Below are 23326 nucleotides of genomic sequence, written 5' to 3'. Positions count from 1 at the left end.
TTTGGTTAAGAACTCTCAAATTAACACCAACTTGTAGTTGATGTTAATTTGCAACTTCTTTTAAAAATGCACTATTTGGCATTTTTTAAGGTGGCATGTGACGCACACTCATGCCCATAGGGCATGTATGTGCGCCATATGCACACACATGTAAATTTCAGGGGTGCAGCAGGGTGTCTTTGAGACACCCCTGCACCCTTGAAATTATTCTCAAATTGCGAATTCGCAAAATGCGATTCGCAAATTGAGAAATATTTCGCAATCATTCCTATGAGCCTCCTGGCCCATAGGAATGCATGGGAAATTATTCCTTATTTGCGAATTCGCAAATAAGGAAGACTAAGAAATTGCTAAAAAATAGTGATTTTTTACATACATTCCATTTTGCGAATTCTAAATAGCGATTCCTTAAAAATCGCTATTAAGAAATCGCAAAATGGAATTTTGATACATCTACCCCTAACTCAGATGTTAAAAAATTATGCAAAGTCCTAGCTGCTAGACTGGCCCCTCATATGACTCACTTGTTACATGAGGGTCAATGTAGGTTCATACCAACCCGTGATATGGGCATGAATATAAGGAGGTTATCCCACATCCTGCACAAAGTTCGACAAAGAGACAAGGACCTTGCCCTAGTTCCTATAGATTTGGAAAACGCCTTCGTCTCTGTGGGTTGGGGGTATTTGTTGAAGGTGCTTAGGGTGGCTGGATCTGGCCCGCGTTTTAGACGATGGGTGCAGATCCTATACACGGCACCCAGCACTAGAGTATGTAGGACACAGCTGGTCAGGCGAGTGGAGGTTGGAGGGGGAGATACGACAGGGCTGCCCCCTTTCCCCATTACTGTTCGCCCTGGCAATAGAGCTGCTGGTGATCTGGGTGCGCAGGGACCTGGCCTGTTGGGGTATCAATGTTGGTGGGACATCCCAGATAATATGACTGTATGCAGATGACGCATTATTCTATGTCTCCTCACCTCAGGAAGCAGTTCAGAGACAGCTACGGGTGCTGAAGGAGTTTCGCGGATGCTCCGGGTTGCGCCTAAATAGGTTACAATCTTTGGTAATTTCCCCTGGCTCATTTGACTGGCCGCTGCGTGAAGTCTCTCCCCCAAATGGGCCTGAAATGGGAGACTGGGCACTTTAGGTACCTGGGCATACAGGTGGCAGGTGAGGATTCAAAAGTATTACAGCTCAATATTTATAAAATGATGGATGCATTAAGGGGCTCAGTCAGCTTTTGGAACACTCTTCCACTCTCCTTAGTGGGCAGGTTAGCGATAGCTAAAATCGTTATACACCTTCATTGCCTCTAAACGCTACAGAATGCATTGAGCCCCATACCTAGATGAATATTTAGGGCCCTGGACTCCATATTGATAGACCTCTACTGGGTGGGACGGCACAGCAAGGTGGAGTTTCCTACACTAAATCGTACGCATGAGGGGGGTGGACTTGAGGCTTCCAGAGTGGAGCTCTACTAATACGCCACTCAACTGCAACACGCCGCTAAGTGGTTTGCTGAGGGGGACAACTGGGAGAAATGGCTCCTTCAGGATAGAGAACCAGTCACTGACCTGCCGGCTTTATTCGTGGGGGGCACGGGTGCCTCAGATGCAGCATCGTATGTGGCTAGGCAGACAGCATGCATGTGGGCAGTCAGTTGTGGAGCGAATCCTGAGACATGCCCTGTTTCATTGGGAATTGTCGGTATGGGATTTGGCACTGGTCCGGAGAGTGATGGCTAACATGTCATTTCGGACATGGCAGGAGGGAAGGAGTAAATATTTTAACCTCTTGCGTGCTGATGACAATCATTTCAGTACGGTGGCGCTGTGCTGATGATGAGCTGAGCTCGTCATGACCTCCGCGGAACACCCATGCGGGGTTAATTACCCTGCTGTGCTGGGCGTTCCATTGAGCGGGCGTGGCCATGACGAGCCATGACGAGCTCAGCTCGTCATCAGCACAGCGCCATCGTGCTGCATGACGAGCCGAGCTCGTCATCAGCACCGCGGCGCAGCGCTCGGCCCCCCTCCCCTCCCCGCGCCACGTGGGAATTAGCCCCGCGGCGATGGGGTTAACAGTTTAACTCCTAGTTACAGAGTTTGGAGTGGGGGGGCTGTGGATGGGCCGATGTCTTGAAACACTACCACTGTACTACATGTACATGTAATTCCTTTGCTGGCTACTGAGTGCACACTCATGGTTCTGTTCATGTAAAACTTTAAATAAAGTTTATTAAAAAAATTAAATTTAAAAAAATCATGAACCTTTGTGTTTCGTTGGACTATGGGTCTTTCATGGTTCTCTGCTCCTAGGATGCAGTATGATAGCAAGGGGTATAATGTCCTGATACAGTCCAGTCCAACAGGTGATTGCCCAACTAAATCGGGAATGCAGTGGAGAGGGTAATAGTCCCTAGTATGCAAAGCACTTACACTGCAGTGTGTTCGCATCTAGGGTGTGCATAGAAGTGTATCATGGTCACAGAGACCCAAAGCAGTGAGATGCTTTAATGTCTTCTGAAATGGTTCTGAAAAAATGCTAATTATTATTTGGGGTGGGCAAGTGTCCATTGCAAAGGTGAAGACCACCACATGCTAGATCACACACAAATTAAATATAATAAACCTGTGCTCAGTTACTGGTAACCTGACACAAAGCAGTAAGGTATAAATCAAAGGAAATGTATAAAGTATTAAAACAGTGCACACACAGTATAAAACGACCAATTTTGAAATAAAGAGAAAAATAACAAAAATCCAATAAGGGGAAGCAGAGGTATGATTTTTAATCCTGTGAGTCATGGGGTACTCTTATGGGTGATTTCTTTAACTTACTTTTACAATTGAAATAATTTCTTTAAAACTTATTTTAAATCCGGTTTACCTACTTCTTAAAGTGTGATGTTAAGTGGTCTGTGTAGTAAGGTGGAATCTGCTGCTGCCAGACTACACAGGATAGGATTGAAGCCATGTTTTTAATGCCACAGTAGTAGGTGGCACTGGCAGCCATCTCATGAACATAACTGACTCACCTATGTTAGGGAGTTTTGCATAGCACTTGTGTACCTGAAGGTGTCTTGGAGCTTTAAAAGGAAGATCCGAGAGGCGAGCTGTGTACAAACAAATGTGGCCTCTGTGTGTTAAAAGAGTCATGTTTTCAGTGTTTTCCTAAAGTGTAAAAGGGACTGGGAATTTTTTTGTTCGAAGGGAAGGGAGTTCCACAGTCTAGTCGTACAGGTAGCAAAGCTTTTGATGTCCTATCGAGCTAGTTTGAACATAGGCACTTCGACATTCTTAACTCCTGAAGAGCGTGATGGTCTGGAAGGAGTGCACCAGCAGAAATACTGTCTGAGAGCCATTGGGTCAGTATTGGGAAGTGCCTTAAAGGCAGTGCATGAGGCCTTGAATACAATCCTTTTTAGGTCGAGCCTAAGCCATCCCGTTAGGGATGCTTGGCGAGATATAAAGTAAGGGCTCTGAAAAATGCACCCAAAGGCGGATTGCCTACAGTGCATGTGAGCCGGGCACGTGCACATCGCACACCATCGGCATCAGACTTCAAAGGATGCCGCTCCCCGCCCCCGCCACGCAATGCCGCTCCCCCGCCCCCACCACTCAATGCCGAGAGCTTGTTGTTTACAAGCAACACCCCAGCTGCTGTACCACCCCCTCTCTTCCTGTTGGCATTCCCCCCTCCCTTCTCGCCCAGTCCTTGCTTCCCGTCGCATATTTCCAGAATTGTTTTGAAGTAGTGAGCCACACTTACACATACAAATCGTAAGGTAATTTTCTTTAAACTCTGGATTTTTGCCTTGAATTGATTGGACCACGAGTTCTCACAGGCTCCTCTCCGCCCCCCTTCCTTTAATGGCCCTCCCCCTCCCCCAGCACAGAGTGTGCAAAAACAGGTTTCTCTCTACCTTATTTGTTGGCCTACATTTCACTGCAAGCTGTGGCAGTAATCAGGCTCCTCTGATTGCCGTAACCCTTCCCTTTTCCCCCTCCGTTCTGGTCAGCCTCGCTCTCCCAAGCGCCTCGCTTAGGCACATACATATCTTAGACCCTCGTTGTGTCTGGTATCACTCAGGCAAACATGGTGCCGAATAATATTTAACCAAAACGATAGCCGTGTATTTAAAAGAATCCCCCCCTCCCGTCCACCTTACTGGATGACTTGTCTCTCCCTGCCCCATAGTGCTCTTTGCTCAATGCCCCGAGGAATGCTAACATCCCAGATCTGAGAGAGTTAATTTGGTCAAAATGCACTCTAGCAATGTTTATGTTTCAGATAAAGGACCTACAATGTCGCTGCTTGCCCTTTTGACCTCCATTTCCTTGTTCATGAGCTGCTTGGCGAAAGTGATACTCAATTGCAAATCTTGACTTTTCTGAGCATGCAGAGTGAAATAGGATTTCATTTTAGCATTATTTCGGCTATAAACATCCTGTTAACGTTCCCTACCTCGGAGACTTCTTTGAGAATTAGGCGTGACAGACACCAGCTTGTCCACTAGCACACTTACAACAGGACAGGACATTTCTTACTTTTTGAGGTGCTTTAGTTCTTGTGTTGTGTATATTTCTCGGGGAGTGAGCACGTTTAAACGACAACTTGAAAACAGGTTTCTTTTATTCAAGTAATAGCTTTAACAACCCACTGCTGTGCGTTTTAGAAACACTGCGTACATCTTTCGCAAAAAAGAATAAACACCGGTTAGGTTGGCAGTCCTAGTTAGTGCTTCTTGCAGGTGATCATGGATGGAAAGAATCAGAATCTGCCTCAGAATCTGCAGAGGCAAATAAGTGTTGCGTTTTTGTTGTTGCAAAAACAAGACACATCTCTATTAAAAAAAATGCTTGCGACTTGTAACAGATCTAGTCTGTGTGCTCACACATCAATTGTATTTGTGTTTACTTTGCAGGTTTCTTACAATGAACCAAGAAATGTCTATCAAAAATTGTTTTCCCATTCTTTTTTCAAATCAAAAAGAGTGCTGATGTTCAGGGCCAGAATAACTTGACATGAAAGGGGCTAACACGGAAGAGTGTTTAGTGGTAGAACCCTTTGCACTCACTGCCGGATTAAACGCTGTGGAGACGCAGACAATCACAACCACACACACACAACCACACACACACAAACACACATGCAACCACAACACCACACACACAACAACAACCACACATACAACCACACACACAACCACACGCACACACAGACAACCACACAGACAACCGCACAGACAACCACACACAACCACACAGACAACCACACACACAATCACACACACAACCACACACACAACCACATACAACCACAACCACAACCACACACAACCACACACAACCAAAAGCACACACACACACACTCAACCACAACCACACACCCAACCACACACACACACAACCACAAGCACACACACAACCACACACACGCACACAACCACATACAACCACAACCACACACACAACCACACACTGAGCCCTCACACTACTTTAGGACACACACTCTGCCCCCTCACACACTCTGCACCCTCACACACTCTGCACCCTCACACACTGCACCATCACACACTGCACCCATGTTTCTTTACCACACTCATTATTACTTCACTCATAGCCCTCGTTTTTTAAGCAATAGCAAATGACACACAATTGGAAACACCTCTCTGCATTTTTCACTATTATTTATCACTAAAATGTCCTGTATTTGTTAGGGACATAAAATAGAACTAATACACAATACAATCACCAAACAAAGAAACAAACTGCTACATTCCTTTTAAAACATCAAGAGCATTCAGGCATAAACATCTATTTAACTGTGCCACAACACACACACTGCACCCTCACACTACTTTAGGCCACACACACTGCACCCTCATACTCTGCACCCTCACACACTCTGCACCCTCACACACTCTGCACCCTCACACACTCTGCACCCTCACACACACTGCACCCTCACACACACTGCACCCCTGTTTGTTTTCTGCACTTATTATTACTTCACTCATGCATAGCTTAACAAGCATTTGCAATGCAATAGGTCTCGCGCAGCTGTTCTCCAAACTCTATTTCCAGTTCTGAACAAACGTCTGCCACACTCTTTTGTGACCCTTTTGATGCACGGAGTGGGTGGAAAACATGAGCTTTTTATTGTTATTTTCGCGTTGTACGTTTTAACAGACACACTTCGAGGCTGTTCTAGGCATGATGTCGGTGTGCTCTCCTTTCAGCTTTCAAAAGTTATTATTTGGTGACTTTGCAAGGGAAGTTATATTATGAAAGCAATCTACAAATATATGTAATACAAGAAGTGTGCAAACTCTTTTATTATCGCACACACCCTTTGTAAGCATTAGTTTAATGATCTTTAACAGAGTTATAAGTATGGGCTCAGCCCCCCAACCACCCAAGCTAACAATCACAGGAGGATATGAAGTATATTTATTTATTGAATAGTAGTTTGGTACACGCACACTGCGCACTCCTAGCACTAATGTTGGAACCTACGCAACTTAAAGTTAATACAAGAAGTCTGCAAAAAAATGTTTTATCGCCCACACCCTTTGTAAGCACTGCTTTAATGATCTTTAAAACTGCAAATAAAAAAAATTAAAAAACGCACACTCCTTGAAAGCACTGCTTTTAGGAGTTTTAAAACTGCACAAATATCACTGAACGCCAACGCCATTTGATGCAGGATTATGTTGACATGAGTACAACACCCAGTGGCAATGGCAGTATATTTGAACCATTGTCACAATGAAAGTTGAGCTTTAGAGTACTCACCCTACCTGCAAATGCCTTGCATTAATGGCTGACTCACTCTCACTGACTATCACACTCTCACTGACACTCTCACAGACTCTCAGTCTCTTACTGACACTCTCACAGACTCTCACTCTCTCACTGACACTCACACTAACTCTCACTCACACTGACGCACTCACACTGACTCTCACTCACACTGACTCTCACTCACACTGACTCTCTAACTCTCACTGACAGACTCTCACACTCTCACTCTCTCACTAACTGACTCTCCCACTCTCTCACTCACTAACTCACTGTCACTAACAGACTCTCACTGACTGACTCGCCCACTCTCTCTCACTCACTGACTGACTCTCTCACTCACTGGCTGACTCTCCCACTCACTGACTCACTCACTCACTATCCAGACTCTCACTGACCGACTCACCCACTCTCTCTCACTCACTCACTCTCAACACATATTGCATTACAAATGCAATAGGTGTCACATTTGCGAAAGTATAAGCTATTGGCATTGTAAATGACAATGCTATTAATGTATCTATTTTCAAAACCAACACATAAATAAAAGATTTGTAATTTACAATGCCAATAGCTCAAACTTTCCTAATGCGAGACCTATTGCATTGCAAATGCTTGTTTTTATAGGCAGCCAGTGTAAGTTGTTCAGTGCTGCGGATGCAGATTGCCATTTAAAGAGGTTGGAAACAAGGTGGGTTGCAGCATTTTAAAGGGTCTGGAGTTTGGATAGCATTTTTTGTTGTAGGCCAATATATAGTACGTTACAATAGTCTAGTTTGGAAAGAATTAATACAGACATGACAGATTTTTGTGAATTAGGGGGAATACAAGGTAGGATTTTTCTCAGAGTTTTTAGAAGAAAAAAACCCAAAGATTCAGTTTGGTTGATGTGGTTTTTAAAAGTGAGTTTTTTGTCAAAGAGGACACCCAGATTCTTAACCTTTTCCACTGGGGATGGATTAGGGCCCATTTCTGGTGGCCACCATGACAGGAACCAAAGATCTGTGTTTTTTCCAAAGAGTAATATCTTGGTCTTGCCAGAGTTTAATCTCAGCCAGTATTCTGACATTCAGGTTGTGATTTGTTCCATACAGAGGCGGAACGATTTATGTGTTATCCGCATAGAAAACAACAGAGAAACCAAAGATCTTGATGAGTTTCAACAAATAAGGTAGGATTTTTCTCAGAGTTTTTAGAAGAAAAAAACCCAAAGATTCAGTTTGGTTGATCTGTTTTTTAAAAGTGAGTTTTTTGTCAAAGAGGACACCCAGCTTCTTAACCTTTTCCACTGGGGATGGATTAGGGCCCATTTCTGGTGGCCACCATGACAGGAACCAAAGATCTGTGTTTTTTCCAAAGAGTAATATCTTGGTCTTGCCAGAGTTTAATCTCAGCCAGTATTCTGACATTCAGGTTGCGATTTGTTCCATACAGAGGCGGAACGATTTATGTGTTATCCGCATAGAAAACAACAGAGAAACCAAAGATCTTGATGAGTTTCAACAAAGGGCCAATATAAAGATTAGATAAAGTAGGGCTCAATGATGCCCTTGGAGGGACCCCACAGGGAAAATTCCAAGAGTTGGATGAGAAGTTTTCTTGGGTGATGTATTGTTCTCTATCCGCAAAGAAGGATGTTAATTTGGAGAGGTCTTTATCTCTAATGCCAAGCTCAAAAAGGCGATTTAGCAAAATGTCATGATTGACAGTGTCAAATGCCGCTGAGAGATCCAACAGTATCAATGCCTCGAATGAATAGTATTTGGATCAATAAAATAGATCGCTAAATTGTCTTTCATTTTTTAACTATTTTTTACATACCAGTTTGTCTGCACTTGCTTCCAGCTCATTCGCAAATGCTAAAAGGTCCACTTTCGTTATGCTTTTGCTAGTCTGAAAAAGAATAAGTTCACATTTAGGATTAGTGATCAATTTGTGAGCCTATAATAGGTTAAGCACAAGAAAGGGGTGAAGACGAGCCAATCTGCATGCTTAAGAACTGCAAATATTTGTGGAATTGAAATACAAACCTTATGCAGTTATACATTGTGTATTTTATCAGGAGATAACTTTACTGCCAAATATTCTGAAGTTCATCTGCACATGTGCTCAGCGTGCCCTATGAGAAGATTGCATACCTTTTCCCTCAAGGTAACCATTTGTGCTGACTCCCATACTAGGCGTCTGCTGGCCTTAATTATCTCTGGGCCATACATGGTGGATGCCTCTGCAGTGTGATATGAGATTGTTTTACCCTGTTTAAGGAAGAACATGTGGGTGTTGGATTCCATGGAACTCCATAAGTGTTTGCCCTACACCAAAGTCCTAACCCAAAGAAATACCCATGTCTGGCCATTGGTTGGGTGGAAAGACCACTGAGCACCAAGCCAGCTCTGTGCCTATGTGCTGTACCATCCCATCCCACTCAACCATCTGCAAATTGCCTTTCATCAAGCAGAACAGTTTCTCATTGCAGGGCCGGTTATATGAGTACCATATGCTTATCACATACACATCACCCGTGCGCTACTCATAGAGTATGTGGCCACATTGATTTGTAGACTTTACTCCTTTCTCAGGGGATGGTGCTAAAAAGGAATTCTTGATTGTTAAAAAAAAAATGTGGATCTGAGTATCTTCTTCATATTTGGGGGCAATATATACCCCTGTGCATTTTCCTGCCACATCCTTCCTAGAGTCAGGGCATACTCGTCATGCTCTTTTATACCCAATAAAGAATTTTTAAAAAATCACAAAGTTCTTTCAACATTATGATTTGCGTTTAACATATATCAAAAAATAAACAATCACATGTAATATCTATAGCATATTATCTTTCGAAATAAATGTAACATACCTCTGACAAAAATGCATCAAAATCTATTTCTTCTATTCCTGTTGATCCAAAATTCAGAAGAGCTTGTTTTCCCGTATCATCCAGTAAGATAATATTGTCAAAATGCAGATTTATGTTCTCAAATTTGCCTTCAATGTCATCTATGTACTGTGAAAAAACAGTTAGTGTTTACACACAGGAGATTATATATCATTCATGAAAAACACGTCAGGGAGTGAAGAAGGATATTAGCCAAATAGGAAAACATACAAGGCAACAGCCTATTTAGGACCGGTGAAATTCAATAGCTCACACGTGATTCCAGGAGCCATGTGTCACAAACATGCTACATTCTGCGGATATTTAGGATAAAGCAGAGGTTGATTCACTGAAATAACTTGGTCAGTTTAGTTTTTAGGTTTTTTTTTTAAGAAAAGTGCTTTTTAATAAGTAATTTATTTTTCAATCTTCAGTAATTATCAATATTGCCATTATAGAAGTCGCTGCAGGGTTCAGAGGCAGAAACAGTGATGATGTTGGGACGTTTCAGGACACAGGAAATAGAGGGTCACAATGTTATTGTCAAGCATGGGATACAATAACTAGTGCTTGTTAGACCTGGGATTACCAGACTACATAGGGTAGCTTGGCTCAGAGTAGGAAGGCCTAACCCACAGGCATATGTGTAAAGCATGCGTCTCACCCTTCAGTAACACAGCGTCCATCCATTCAAAAATGACACTACACCTTAATTTTTATAAAAGTAGAAAAGCTTGTCTTTTCCTCTTTAAGTTTATTCTCAAAGTGCGTTTTTCCTACTGATTCTACACCTCACATTCCATTTCTCTTAACTCCTGTGGAAGAACGCAGCCTCAAATCATGTGTTACTAATGAGTCTTAGTTGTCATATTATCACCCCATGAATGGGTTGCTGAACAGTTGCTATTCCAGTATTTACCTCATTCACATACAACTTTGATGAGAGTTAAGACTTGAGTTATCTAACAGTAAGTCACTTTTAGTAATAACCAAGCAGTTCCTAAATCCTTTAGTATGCTGATACCAGAATTCAAGTTAGAAGCTCATTTCCTTTTACAGAATACACTCTGATTTCATGTGTACAGTTCTTACAACTTGGTAGCTTAATCATAAATCAAAATAAGGATTGGTCACTGAGCATGCATTGACACAAAAGGTTTACAAACATTACCACAATGAATAAGCTGCTTAAAGTCGGTTATTCTTCAATAATTCCTGGGATTAGGTTTAATAAAAGCAGTTCTGTAGTTAACCTCGAGTTCGATGACTCTCTGTGCAGACTAATGAAATCTCTACTGTTTGTCCTGCCAATCACAGTTTTCCTGTAGAGCCACACACTTTTCTTTGTTAAACCTGGGCAAGAAGACTTATAAACACCTGACTCAGCCGAAGGAGGTTGTATACCAATTTTCCCTCCCTGTCCCTGCAGCCAAAATCCTTGCTTACTTGTCTCCCCAAGCGCTGCTGGATCTCAATCAGCCGAGGCCAGCAATCTGAATAAACCCGTCGTCGATCCGGGCAAGTTGGGGGTTAACTCTGACCTGGGTTGGGAAGTCGGCCACTCCTTCGTCACTAGACTCTGAGGCACTGAAGCGCTTCGTCGTTTCTGCTCGCTTCCCTCTTCCCGCCTCTCGGAGGTTCGACTCCTCCCTTCCTGATCTTTCTCAATCCTGCCCACCCCTTCCGGGTCTAATTTCTCATACGGTGCCGGGTCAGCTTCCACAACTCGCTTCCCCCCTGCCCGGCAGGCGTTGCACAGACAGAGAACAGGTCGCGCCTGCTCCACCTTTCAGCCTGCTCTCAGTTACCTTGGCTGTGGCTATGGCGGGGTGGCGCTGCCGTTCACAGCTCTTCAGCGCTGCACCCCCACCTCACAGGAGTCCTGACGGCTCGGCCGAGATGCGCTGCTCTGGCTGCAGGGAAACAGCCACCGCGGGAAACACAGGCCAGTTCTGGTAAGTTACTGCCGCAGTGAGACGAAGAAGGAGAGGGGGGAAAGGGCCAGACTCCGATTAGGCTTGCAGTAGGGAAGTCTCAGTTCCCTGCCACTAGGAACCACCAGGAAGGGGATCGATTTCACGGGCGTTCTCTTGCGATTGCCCCAATAATAAGGTAGTCCCAGCCACACTTATTTGTTACCTTCACTTTAGTCTCGACCAGCGTTCCTTGCTGGGGGGAGGAAGGACACTCCTCTCAGGTACCTCAAAGATAACGTGAGAACTCAGCTCCGCCGGCATAGATCTGAGGATGCGGGGTGTATCAGCCAATAAAGAGAAAGCAGCCCCCAGAGGCTATCAGATCTTCTTCTATTGCGCGCCCTCCTCCTCACTCCTCAGCCTGGACTCCAGCTCGCTCTTGTTCTCAATGTCACCTTCCTCAGTTCTTCTCACACCAACACCTACAACCACCACCAAATGGCTGACCAACATTCCGCCTTTTATAGGCTGACCCCAGAGTGTCCAGAGGAGTCCAGAAGGTTCTGGAAACCCTCATTCTGTCCTATGGCCTTAAACCCTGAGGTGACAGTTATGGCAGTTGGAAGCCACCATTTTGTGGATCCTGTGGTTTTATTCAGGAAGGCACCTAGGACAGAAAACCATAGAGCCAAGGAGTACCTAACCCCTAGGACAACACCTAAAAATTCCAGTGGACATAAAAATAAAAGGATTGAGGGGCAAAAAGGGGACAAAAATAAATAAATAATAGGAGCGACCACCCAAAGGGCTGACAGGTCTAACACGCGTCCCCCCCTGCTGAAAGTGGGGAGAGCTACCCAACCCCTTGGGAGTCCTCAGCACTAAGGCGGAAATATCTAGAGAGACCGTCTGCATTGGCGTGGTCCACTCCAGGCCGATGTTCCACCCGGAAGTCCATTCCCTGTAGGGAGATAGACCATCTCAACAGCTTGGGATTCTCCCCCTTCATTTGCATCAGCTAACGAAGGGGTCGATGGTCGGTCTGAACCAGGAAGTGCGAGCCAAACAGGTATGGCCACAACTTCTTCAGAGCCCATACCACCGCAAAGGCTTCCCGCTCAATTGCACTCCACTTTTGTTCCCGGGGAAGCAGTCTCCTAGACAGGAAGACTACAGGCTGATCCAGACCCTCTTCATTGAGTTGCGATAACACTGCCCCAATGCCATGCTGTGATGCGTCTGTCTGGACAATGAACTCCTTGGAGAAATCTGGGGCCCTCAGGACCAGTGCTGCACACATTGCTTGCTTCAGCTTCTCAAAGGCTTGCTGACAAGCCTCTGTCCAGACTACCCGTCGAGGTTGTTTCTTAGATGTGAGCTCAGTGAGGGGCGCTACAATAGTGCCATACCCCTTCACAAAGTGGGGGTAGTAACCTGTGAGGCCCAGGAAAGCTCGGACCTCAGTTTGGGTCTTGGGGGGCTCCCAGGCCATGATTGCCTCAATCTTTGCCAGGAGGGGCCGCACCGCTCCCCTGCCCACCAAGTGGCCCAGGTACACAACCGACCCCTGCCCGATCTGACATTTACTGGCCTTGATTGTCAAGCCAGCCTGTTTCATGGCCTGGAGAACAGATTGCAAGTGACACAAATGGTCCTCCCAACTGCTGCTGAAGACGGCAATGTCATCCAGATAAGCAGCGGAGAAAGCCTCCATTCCAGAGAGGACCTGGTTCACCAGCCGCTGAAAAGTGGCAGGGGCGTTCTTGAGCCCAAAGGGCATTACACAGAACTGGTAGTGGCCCCCAGGCGTGGAGAAGGCTGACCTTTCCTTGGCTCCATCTGTAAGGGAGATCTGCCAGTACCCTGAAGTAAGGTCAAAGGTACTTAGGTATTGGGCAGCTCCCAGCCGATCAATCAGTTCATCCGCCCTAGGGGTCGGATGTGCATCAGTCTTGGTCACTGAGTTCAGTCCCCGGTAATCCACACAGAACCTTAGTTCTGGAGTGGTGCCCGGTGGGGCAGCTTTTGGTACCAGAACCACCGGACTGGACCAGGGGCTACTAGAAGGTTCAATGACTCCTAGCTCCAGCATCTTTGTAACTTCACTGTGGATTCTGGCCTTCACCTTGTCTGACAGCCGGTAGGTCTTAGACTTCACTGGTGGGCTGTCTCCTGTGTCCACATCATGAGTACACAGGTGGGTCCTTCCCGGGACAAGGGAGAACAGCGAGGAGTACTGCTCCAAGATCTGGCGGCAGTCCTCTCGCTGCTCAGGAGTTAGGGATGGGGAGAGAATTACTCCCTCCACCGGCCCATCCTTTTCCTGAGACAAAAAGAGATCAGGGAGAGGCTCGCTTTCCGCTTCCTCTGCTCCATCAGTCACCATCATCAAAAGGACCTCGGGCCTCTCATGGTGGGGTTTGAGACGATTGGCATGCAGCACCCGTAGGGGCTGTCGAGGGGTCTTAAGATCCACCAGGTAGGTGGCCTTACCCTTCTTCTCCATCACCTCAAAGGGGCCTGTCCAGCGATCCTGGAGGGCACTTCGCTCTCCAGGTTCCATCACCCACACTTTCTGGCCAGGCTCCAACTCCACAGGGTGAGCGTTGTGGTCATACCACTCTTTCATCACTGCTTGGCTGGCTTCCAAGTTGTCAGAAGCCACAACTTAGCCATTTGGCTCCGGAAAGCCAGCATGTAGCTCACCACATCCTGGGGAAGCTTCCTGGGAGACTTTTCCCATCTTTCACTAGGCTGAGATGTCCACGCACAGGGTGCCCATACAGACGCTCGAAGGGGCTGAAGCCCACTCCCTTCTGTGGCACTTCCCTGTAGGAAAACAACAAACAGGGGAGGAGGACGTCCCATTTCCTCCGCAGGCTCTCAGGCAGACTTCTTATCATGCCTTTCAAGTTCTTGTTGAACCTTTCCACTAGACCATTGGTCTGTGGGTGATAAGGAGTGGTAAACCGGTAGGTCACTCCACACTCCTTCCACATAGCCCGCATATATGCTGACATGAAGTTGGTCCCCCTGTCGGACACAACTTCCTTGGGGAAACCCACTCGGGTAAAGATCCCCATCAGGGCCCTAGCCACTACAGGTGCAGTGACAGTCCTCAGAGGAATTGCCTCTGGGTACCGCGTGGCGTGATCCACCAGAACCAGGATAAACCTGTGACCAGCTGTAGTTGGTGGATCCAATGGCCCCACAATGTCGATGCCCACCCTTTCGAAGGGGGTGCTAACGACAGGAAGTGGTTTCCAGGGGAGCTTTCAGCTTCACCCCTGTCTTCCCACTGGCTTGGCAGGATACACACGTCCGACAGTATGTGTCGGATGCCACTTTCATCTGAGGCCAGTAAAAGTGGGGGACAAGCCGGGCAAAGGTCTTGTCCTGTCCTAAGTGTCCTGCCAAGGGAATTTCATGAGCCAGTTCCAAAAGAAAGGCTTGGTGACGTTGAGGGACTACCAAGGCCCGTGATGAACCGGGCAAAGGTGCCTTAGGTTCACTGTAGAGGAGTCCGTCCTCCCAGTAAATATGGTAGTTCCCAGCAACGTTCCCTGCTGCCTGGGCTTCGGCCTGTCGCCTCAGTCCCTCAAGGGTAGGGCACTCCCTCTGGCCCTTACAAAACTCCTCCCTGGTAGGCCCTCCTTCCACATGCCGCTCAGCAGGGATAGGTAAGTCCTCCAGGGAGACTACTTCCCCCTCCACGGACTCCTGGTCCACCACTGCGGGTGGCCGATCTGTCTCATGGGGCGTGGAAGCCGAAGCAGGCTTCTCCTGTCCTCGGTTCTTTCCCTTTTTGGCAGCGGGCTGGGCCATTGTTCCAGGCTCCAGCCCAGGCGAACTTCCCCTCGAGGTAGTAGCGGACCTTGTGCTAGCACAGGCCCAGTCAGGTGTACCCAACATCTCCGAATGAGTTCGGTATTCCACCTCCTTCCACGCATTGTGCTCCATGTCATTACCCAACAGACAATCGACTGGCACGGCAGGGCTTACGGCAACTCGAAGTGAACCTGCAACCCCTTCCCACTCAAAGGGAACCTCGGCCACAGGGTAGTGGCCCAATCTGCCGTCAGCCATCGCGGCGGGGTGGAGTACATGTGGAATCACCTGCTATGGAGACACCAGTTGACTCCTTACCATAGTCATACTGGCTCCTGTGTCTCTCAGAGCCTCCCCTCTTTGGCCATTGATGGTGACCCACTGCCCATACTTTACAGTATTTGAGGGCACCTGGATCTTAGGAACCATCTCCCGATCTCCCAGGGACACTAAGGTGACACCCGCCCACTCACCCCCCTTATCTAAGGGCAACTCCTCCCCGAGCACATCACTAGCTACTCCCGGGGCTTTTCCTCCGGTGGGAGGGGGTGGTCTCTTTGGGCATTTGACATCTCCCTTATAATGTCCAACACCACCACACTCAAAGCAGTGGACAACCCTTGGCTGCTGACTTTGGCCAGGATGAGGGGTGAATCCTGTTCCCTTTCCCTGGAAACTGTTTTGGGGCCTTTTGAGAACTCCCTCTTTTTATCTCCCCCCTCTTTCTTCTGGGGGCGCCCTGTCCGGCCCTTTGGGAATCCCCTCCAGTCCCCTTTGAGGACACCCGGGTACTTGCCCAGATGTCCGCCTCCTCTGCAAGCTTCTGGGGGTTGGTCAGCTTGCTGTCCACCAGGTGTTGACGCAGCTCGGGAAAGCATGTCTCGAGTAGGAGCTCCTTGAGTTTAAGGTCATACAACCCCTCATAGTCCCTCACCTCGCTGCCTTGTACCCAACCCTCTAATGCCTTCTTTGCGTAGTCCAAGAAATCCACCCAATTCTGTGTACCTAATTTGTGACTACCCCTGAACTTCTGCCGATACTTCTCTGGGGTCAGTCCAAACTTCTTGATCAGCGCCACTTTCATGGTGGGGTAGTGGGTCTGCTCTTCCTGCTCTAGGGCCAAAAGTGTATCGCTTCCTGCAGGAGGCATGTATTCGTACAAGCCACCCCCCCCAGTGTTTCTCCAATATCCCATGGGCTCTTAAGGAGACCTCATAGGCGGCCAGCCACTTGGTGATGTCATCCCCTGTACTGTAGCTGGCGACTACGTCCTTAGGTAGATAAGGTATGGGTTCCCTGGTCACATCCTTAGATTCACTGCCATCATTTGGAGAACTGGGAGTCCCTGCCTGTAGGGCCTTGAGATCTAACTCTCTGAGTTTCAACTCGTGAGCCATCCTCTGCTCCTCCCACTCCTTTTCTAACCTGGCTAACTCCCACTTTAGCTGTCTTTTTTCCCTCCTGTCCGCTAGTTCGGCTTCAGTCAAGCTTCTCGCGGAGACACTGCTGCCCTCTCTTGAGAGTGTTCTGGGACCTGTCAGTAAGTTCTCCCTCTCAGATTGGTACAATACATCTACCCCGATGACAGTATCCCTGTCTACCTCCTCCTCCTCCTTCCCATCTGGGTGAGCTGCCACCCACGCCCTCAAGTTGGTTTGAAGTTCCCCCTTTTTAGCACCACGCTTGAAGAACACTCCCATATTTTGACACAATTCTCGGAGTTGAGCCACAGTATAGGTTTCTAACTCCTCCAGAACGAATTCCATTTTTGCCAAAGAGAGTCAAGGACAGCCACCTGGAAGGGATTAATTTAGAGGGTATTTAAAAGCTACCTGCACCCACCACCAGGAGTAAATTTGGAAAAACAAAATTAGAATTAAGGAGTCCGCCAGGAGAAAACTCCAGGTGTAGGTCTATGGAGTACACTAGGTTACTATAGACGCAAGCACAGTTCTCATCCCACCGCTGGATACCAATTATGTTAGACCTGAAATTACCAGACTACATAGGGTAGCGTGGCTCAGAGTAGGAAGGCCTAACCCACAGGCATATGTGTAAAGCTTGCGTCTCACCCTTCAGTAACACAGCTTCAATCCATTCAAAAATGACACTACACCGTAATTTTTATAAAAGTAGAAAAGCTTGTCTTTTCCTCTTTAAGTTTATTCTCAAAGTGCGTTTTTCCTACTGATTCTACACCTCACATTCCATTTCTCTTAACTCCTGTGGAAGAACGCAGCCTCAAATCATGGGTTACTAATGAGTCTTAGTTGTCATATTATCACCCCATGAATGGGTTGCTGAACAGTTGCTATTCCAGTATGTACCTCATTCACATACAACTTTGATGAGAGTTAAGACTTGAGTTATCTAACAGTAAGTCACTTTTAGTAATAACGAAGCAGTTCCTAAATCCTTTAGTATGCTAATACCAGAATTCAAGTTAGAAGCTCATTTCCTTTTACAGAATACACTCTGATTTCATTTGTACAGTTCTTACAACTTGGTAGCTTAATCATAAATCAAAATAAGGATTGGTCACTGAGCATGCATCGACACAAAAGGTTTACAAACTTTACCACAATGAATAAGCTGCTTAAAGTCGGTTATTCTTCAATAATTACTGGGATTAGGTTTAATAAAAGCAGTTCTGTAGTTAATCTCGAGTTCGATGACTCTCTGTGCAGACTAATGAAGTCTCTACTGTTTGTCATGCCAATCACAGTTTTCCTGTAGAGCCACACACTTTTCTTTGTTAAACCTGGGCAAGAAGACTTGTAAACACCTGACTCAGCCGAAGGAGGTTGTATACCAATTTTCCCTCCCTGTCCCTGCATCCAAAATCCTTGCTTACTTGTCTCCCCAAGCGCTGCTGGATCTAAATCAGCCGAGGCCAGCAATCTGAATAAACTCGGCGTCGATCCGGGGAAGTTGGGGGTTAACTCTGACCTGGGTTGGGAAGTCGGCCACTCCTTCGTCACTAGACTCTGAGGCACTGAAGCGCTTCGTCGTTTCTGCTCGCTTCCCTCTTCCCTTCCTGATCTTTCTCACTCCTGCCCACCCCTTCCGGGTCTAATTTCTCATACGGTGCCGGGTCAGCTTCCACAACTCGCTTCCCCCCTGCCCGGCAGGCGTTTCACAGACAGAGAACAGGTCGCGCCTGCTCCACCTTTCAGCCTGCTCTCAGTTACCTTGGCTGTGGCTATGGCGGGGTGGCACTGCCGTTCACAGCTCTTCAGCGCCGCACCCCCACCTCACAGGAGCCCTATCGGCTCGGCCGAGATGTGCTGCTCTGGCTGCAGGGAAACGGCCACCGCTGGAAACACAGGCCAGTTCTGGTAAGTTACTGCCGCAGTGAGACGGAGAAGGAGAGGGGGGAAAGGGCCAGACTCCGACTAGGCTTGCAGTAGGGAAGTCTCAGTGCCCTGCCACTAGGAACAACCAGGAAGGGGATCGATTTCATGGGCGTTCTCTTGCGATTGCCCCAATAATAAGGTAGTCCCAGCCACACTTATTTGTTACCTTCACTTAAGTCTCGACCAGCGTTCCTTGCTGGGGGGAGGAAGGACACTCCTCTCAGGTACCTCAAAGATAACGTGAGAACTCAGCTCCGCCGGGATAGATCTGAGGATGTGGGGGGTATCAGCCAATGAAGAGAAAGCAGCCCCCAGAGGCTATCAGATCTTCTTCTATTGCGCGCCCTCCTCCTCACTCCTCAGCCTGGACTCCAGCTCGCTCTTGTTCTCAATGTCACCTTCCTCAGTTCTTCTCACACCAACACCTACAACCACCACCAAATGGCTGACCAACATTCCGCCTTTTATAGGCTGACCCCAGAGTGTCCAGAGGAGTCCAGAAGGTTCTGGAAACCCTCATTCTGTCCTATGGCCTTAAACCCTGAGGTGACAGTTATGGCAGTTGGAAGCCACCATTTTGTGGATCCTGTGATTTTAGTCAGGAAGGCACCTAGGACAGAAAACCATAGAGTCAAGGAGTACTTAACCCCTAGGACAACACCTAAAAATTCCAGTGGACATAAAAATAAAAGGATTGGAGGGGCAAAAAGGGGACAAAAATAAATAAATAATAGGAGGGACCACCCAAAGGGCTGACAGGTCTAACAGGGCTCAAATAAGGTTTTTAGTGGATTTCGGTTTGAGCAACAAGTTTTATGCAGCAAAGAAAAGACATGAAATTGCCGGTAGGCCATGTAAGAACATTAAACTGCTCTCAAATAAGTAATAATAAAGCATAAACTTCCTTAACTAGAGTTCCCGGCTCACTTTTAAAATGCATGGGATTCCGTTTGCAGCAAAATCACACTTCTCTGTTTCCACTTTGTAAGCAGAAATGTAGTGCAAAATGTCCGAACTGCCAGGCCAGGTCCTCCCTGAATCGGTAACAAACATCATGAGACCTGGTTCAGGGTTTCACCCCTCATCAGCAACGCTAACTTGAATCCAGTTGCACCACAAGAAAGGGACCTTTGTCCGGGATATCCTTGGCCACTTAGGATGAACATAGCAAACACAACAAGATGATGGACGGAGTGCTGAAACTTTTTATTCACTCACCCTGTCACAAATCTGGGTCTAATCCATTGTTCTTTTGCTCTCTATGCCACCCCAGTTTGGAACCAGTGAAACAAGCATTCTGGGACTGGTTTCGGGGTTGCACCCGTTATCAGCCAGGCTAGCTTGAATCCAGTGCCACAGCGAGCAAAAGAACAATGGATTAAACCCAAATCTTTTGACTAGGGATGAGTGATTGAAATGTTTTAGCACTACGTCCATCATCTTGTTGTGTTTGCTATGTTCGCCCTAATGGCCAAGGGTATACCCATACATGGGTCTCTTGCACACGTTGCCACTGGAATCAAGCTAGCCTGGCTGATGGTGGATGATACCCCAAAACCGGTCCCAGGATGCTTGTTTCCAGTCCAGGGAGGACCTGGCATAGCAATTCAGGCTGGACTGTTCCCATGAGGAGCAGGGTCAAGACTGATTTGCATATGGCAAATTTCCCGTGTCGAGGCGGCTGGCATTGGAGGCTCTGCCCTTGCCTGGATCAGCTCATTTTTGAGCGATCGGTCACAGGCAGTCCTTCTGGCGAACTTTTCCTCCAAGGCCCACAAAGTGCGATGTGGCGTCCCTCAGGGATCTTCTCTTTCCCCCCTTCTTTTTAATTTATACATCTCTCCGCTTATTTTTGCCCTACAAAGGATGGAGGTCACAGTGTTTAATTACGCCGATGACCTCCAGCTCATTTTCAATCTCTCTGACTCCCCTGACTCTATTAACAACTTTCAGTCGGTGATGGTCTTTGTCAGGGATTGGATGAGCTTTAACCATCTTAAACTCAACCCAGACAAGACCGAGCTTCTCCTCACTGGCAGTAAACTTAACCCTTGGTCCCCCAGTTTTTGGCCCCCCTCCTTTGGCTCCCCTCCCTCTCCCTCTTCCTCTGTCAAGACATTGGGGATTACCCTCAATCAACAACTCACCCTACACTCTCAAATCAGCACGGTGGTTTCCTTTTGTTTCTTCACCTTACGCACCATCCGAAAAATGTCACGTTTTTTTTCTTTTTCAGCCCTTAAACTGATCCTGATGGCCATGGTTCTCTCCAGGCTAGATTACGGGAATGTCCTGTACACCGGGGACCCAGCATACGCCATTCGGCGGCTCCAATTGGTGCAGAACCAAGCTGCCCGCCTGGTCTACGGTCTACCCAAATCTCACCACTGTCCTCCCCTTCTTAGATCCCTCCATTGGCTCCCCATCAGAGAAAGGGCCCTCTTTAAGATGGGTTGCATTGTGTTTCAGGCCCTTGCGGGAACAGCCCCATCTTTCATCACTTCCAAAATCAGACCCTATACCCCCAGCAGACATCTGAGGTCTTCCTCTCAATCCCTTCCTGGTGGTGCCCAGGTTCAAGAAGAGTATAACGGGAGGCACAACGTTCTCCGTCCTTGCTCCACAATTTTGGAATTCTCTATCTTTCCAATTGAGATCAACATCATCCTACCTGGAGTTCCGCAGTACACTGAAAACATATTTGTTTGTACAGGCTTTCAAACCCTAAAAACTACACCCTTCCTTCAGGATTCACTCTCCTCTACAGCGCCATGGAACCGTCTGGTGTACGAGCGCTCAACAAATACCTTTAAATTCAAATTTAAATTCAAATATGGCATGTTCCAAACTGGGGTGACATAGTGAGCAAAAGAACAATGGATTCAACTCAGATCTCTGGACTGGGGGTGAGCAGTTAAAAGTTTTCAGCACTCCATCCATCATCTTGTTGTGTTTGCTAGGTTCACCCAAAGAGGCCAAAGGAATGCCTGAGACGTGGGTCCGGTGCTCTTCATGTCACTGGAGTCAAGCTAGCCTGGGTGATAAGGGGTGAAACCCCAAAACATGTCCCATGATGCTTGTTTCCAGTTCAGGGAGTACCTAGCCTGGTAGTTCGGGCTGGACTGTTCCCATGGGGAGCAGGGTGAAGACGGATTTGCATATGGCTGGGTTTAAAGTGGAATGACATAGGTAGCAAAAACACGATGGATGTAGGCCCAGATCTCTGTATTGAGGGGAATGTTTGACATTGTTCAGCATTCTGTCCACCAATTGTTCTTTTTGCCTGTGAGTCTTTCAGCACAGGTTTCTGCAGCCTGCTGCTGCCCTGTGTGAAGTAAAAGGCATTTTCCTATTGTATCAAACAAATGGAGGGCCAGGGAGATATCCAGGAAGACAGTATTTGAAATCTGGAGATGCCTAAGGAATGGAGAGCACAGGCCGTCTATACAAAGGTGCAAACTCTGTGGAAAATACCACTGCACTTATAACATCAACTCAGTAAAATAGTTAACAAGGCTTAATGGCACGGTACTAGAAGAAACCCTAACTAGTGCGAGTCACCAAAGCCTTTGTTCGATTTCAAAGCAGAGGGCAGTGGGTTGGTCTATTTTCCCCAGAAGACCTGGAGCCAACCAGGACTCTGTTGGGAGCTTATCTGACCTTCACAAACAACTGTTATCAAGTTGGCAACAGGATCAAGAAGTAATGATTTAACTAAGGATTGAACAACTGCCATGAGAAATTTGGCTAAATCGTGATCAAACCAAAGTCAGTCAGGACCAGACTCTGTTTTGCATTTGCCAGCAACCATCCCATGTATTAAATAGATGACCAGGAACAGTTACGTCTTTCCGCAGTTCTAGGGCTAAATGAATGGTAACGCAGCAAGGTATCTAATCCGAGGCAATGGTTTTATGGGGTGGCTTGTGATAACTTTTTTTCGTAGAGTACGGGGTACTTTATTCCTTGTTATAATGGTTGCACCACTCTTTCAACCCTCCGATAGCTTCCCTTACAAATCACTATCTTCTTTTGATGAAAGAAATTCTATGTTTGTTGATATGTACAGGAAATGTATGCATAAATGCATACTGTCTTAAATGGTTGCAAGTCATCTAATAAGTGATCATAGCAGAGAAAAATGAAAGGGCGATAAAACAAACCTAGTGTTTCCATTAAGGCTCTTATCTACACCTGGGTGAGCCATTGCAACTAGCGGTTCTCACTTTTAATTTAAGGGTGGCTGGATCATGTGGAATAATAGCAGAGAACAGACATTGGCTTAGCAGTGCAGGACCCATCCAAGTCGATGTCCCTGTTGCACCAGGTGGCCCTGCAGGACTGCTTGGTGCATAGAATGTAGGAAGGACACTCCCAAGAACGACAGCAATTTATTTCCCCCCCTGAAACCTACTGTGCATGTGTTTTGGGTCCTTAGGCTGTCTCTGTGCTCTTGTGCTCTGTGGAGGAGAACATGGCGGTTACTGGCAGCACTAAGCTGGTGGTTGCCTCTGCTACCCCACTGCCATCCATCCTTGCC

The 23326-nt window shown here is 46.9% G+C and overlaps 1 protein-coding gene across 12 annotated transcripts in view; it reads right to left on the bottom strand.

The window, feature by feature from the left end:
* Positions 1-23326, bottom strand: part of PROM1 (prominin 1) — a 588333-nt gene that overhangs the window by 104956 nt on the left and 460051 nt on the right. For all 12 annotated transcript variants that reach the window (XM_078678433.1, XM_078678442.1, XM_078678438.1 and 9 more), the window contains 2 exons: positions 9669-9815; positions 8633-8704 (listed from right to left, as the gene is read on the bottom strand). In XM_078678433.1, the coding sequence (XP_078534559.1) occupies positions 8633-8704; positions 9669-9815 (219 nt within the window). The remainder of the gene's footprint in view (positions 1-8632; positions 8705-9668; positions 9816-23326) is intronic.

Source organism: Lissotriton helveticus, chromosome 2_2 (assembly GCF_964261635.1).
Source record: "Lissotriton helveticus chromosome 2_2, aLisHel1.1, whole genome shotgun sequence".
NCBI classification, from domain to species: domain Eukaryota; kingdom Metazoa; phylum Chordata; class Amphibia; order Caudata; family Salamandridae; genus Lissotriton; species Lissotriton helveticus.
Note: the sequence above shows the minus strand (reverse complement) of the source record. Positions and strands in the feature narration are given on the sequence as shown.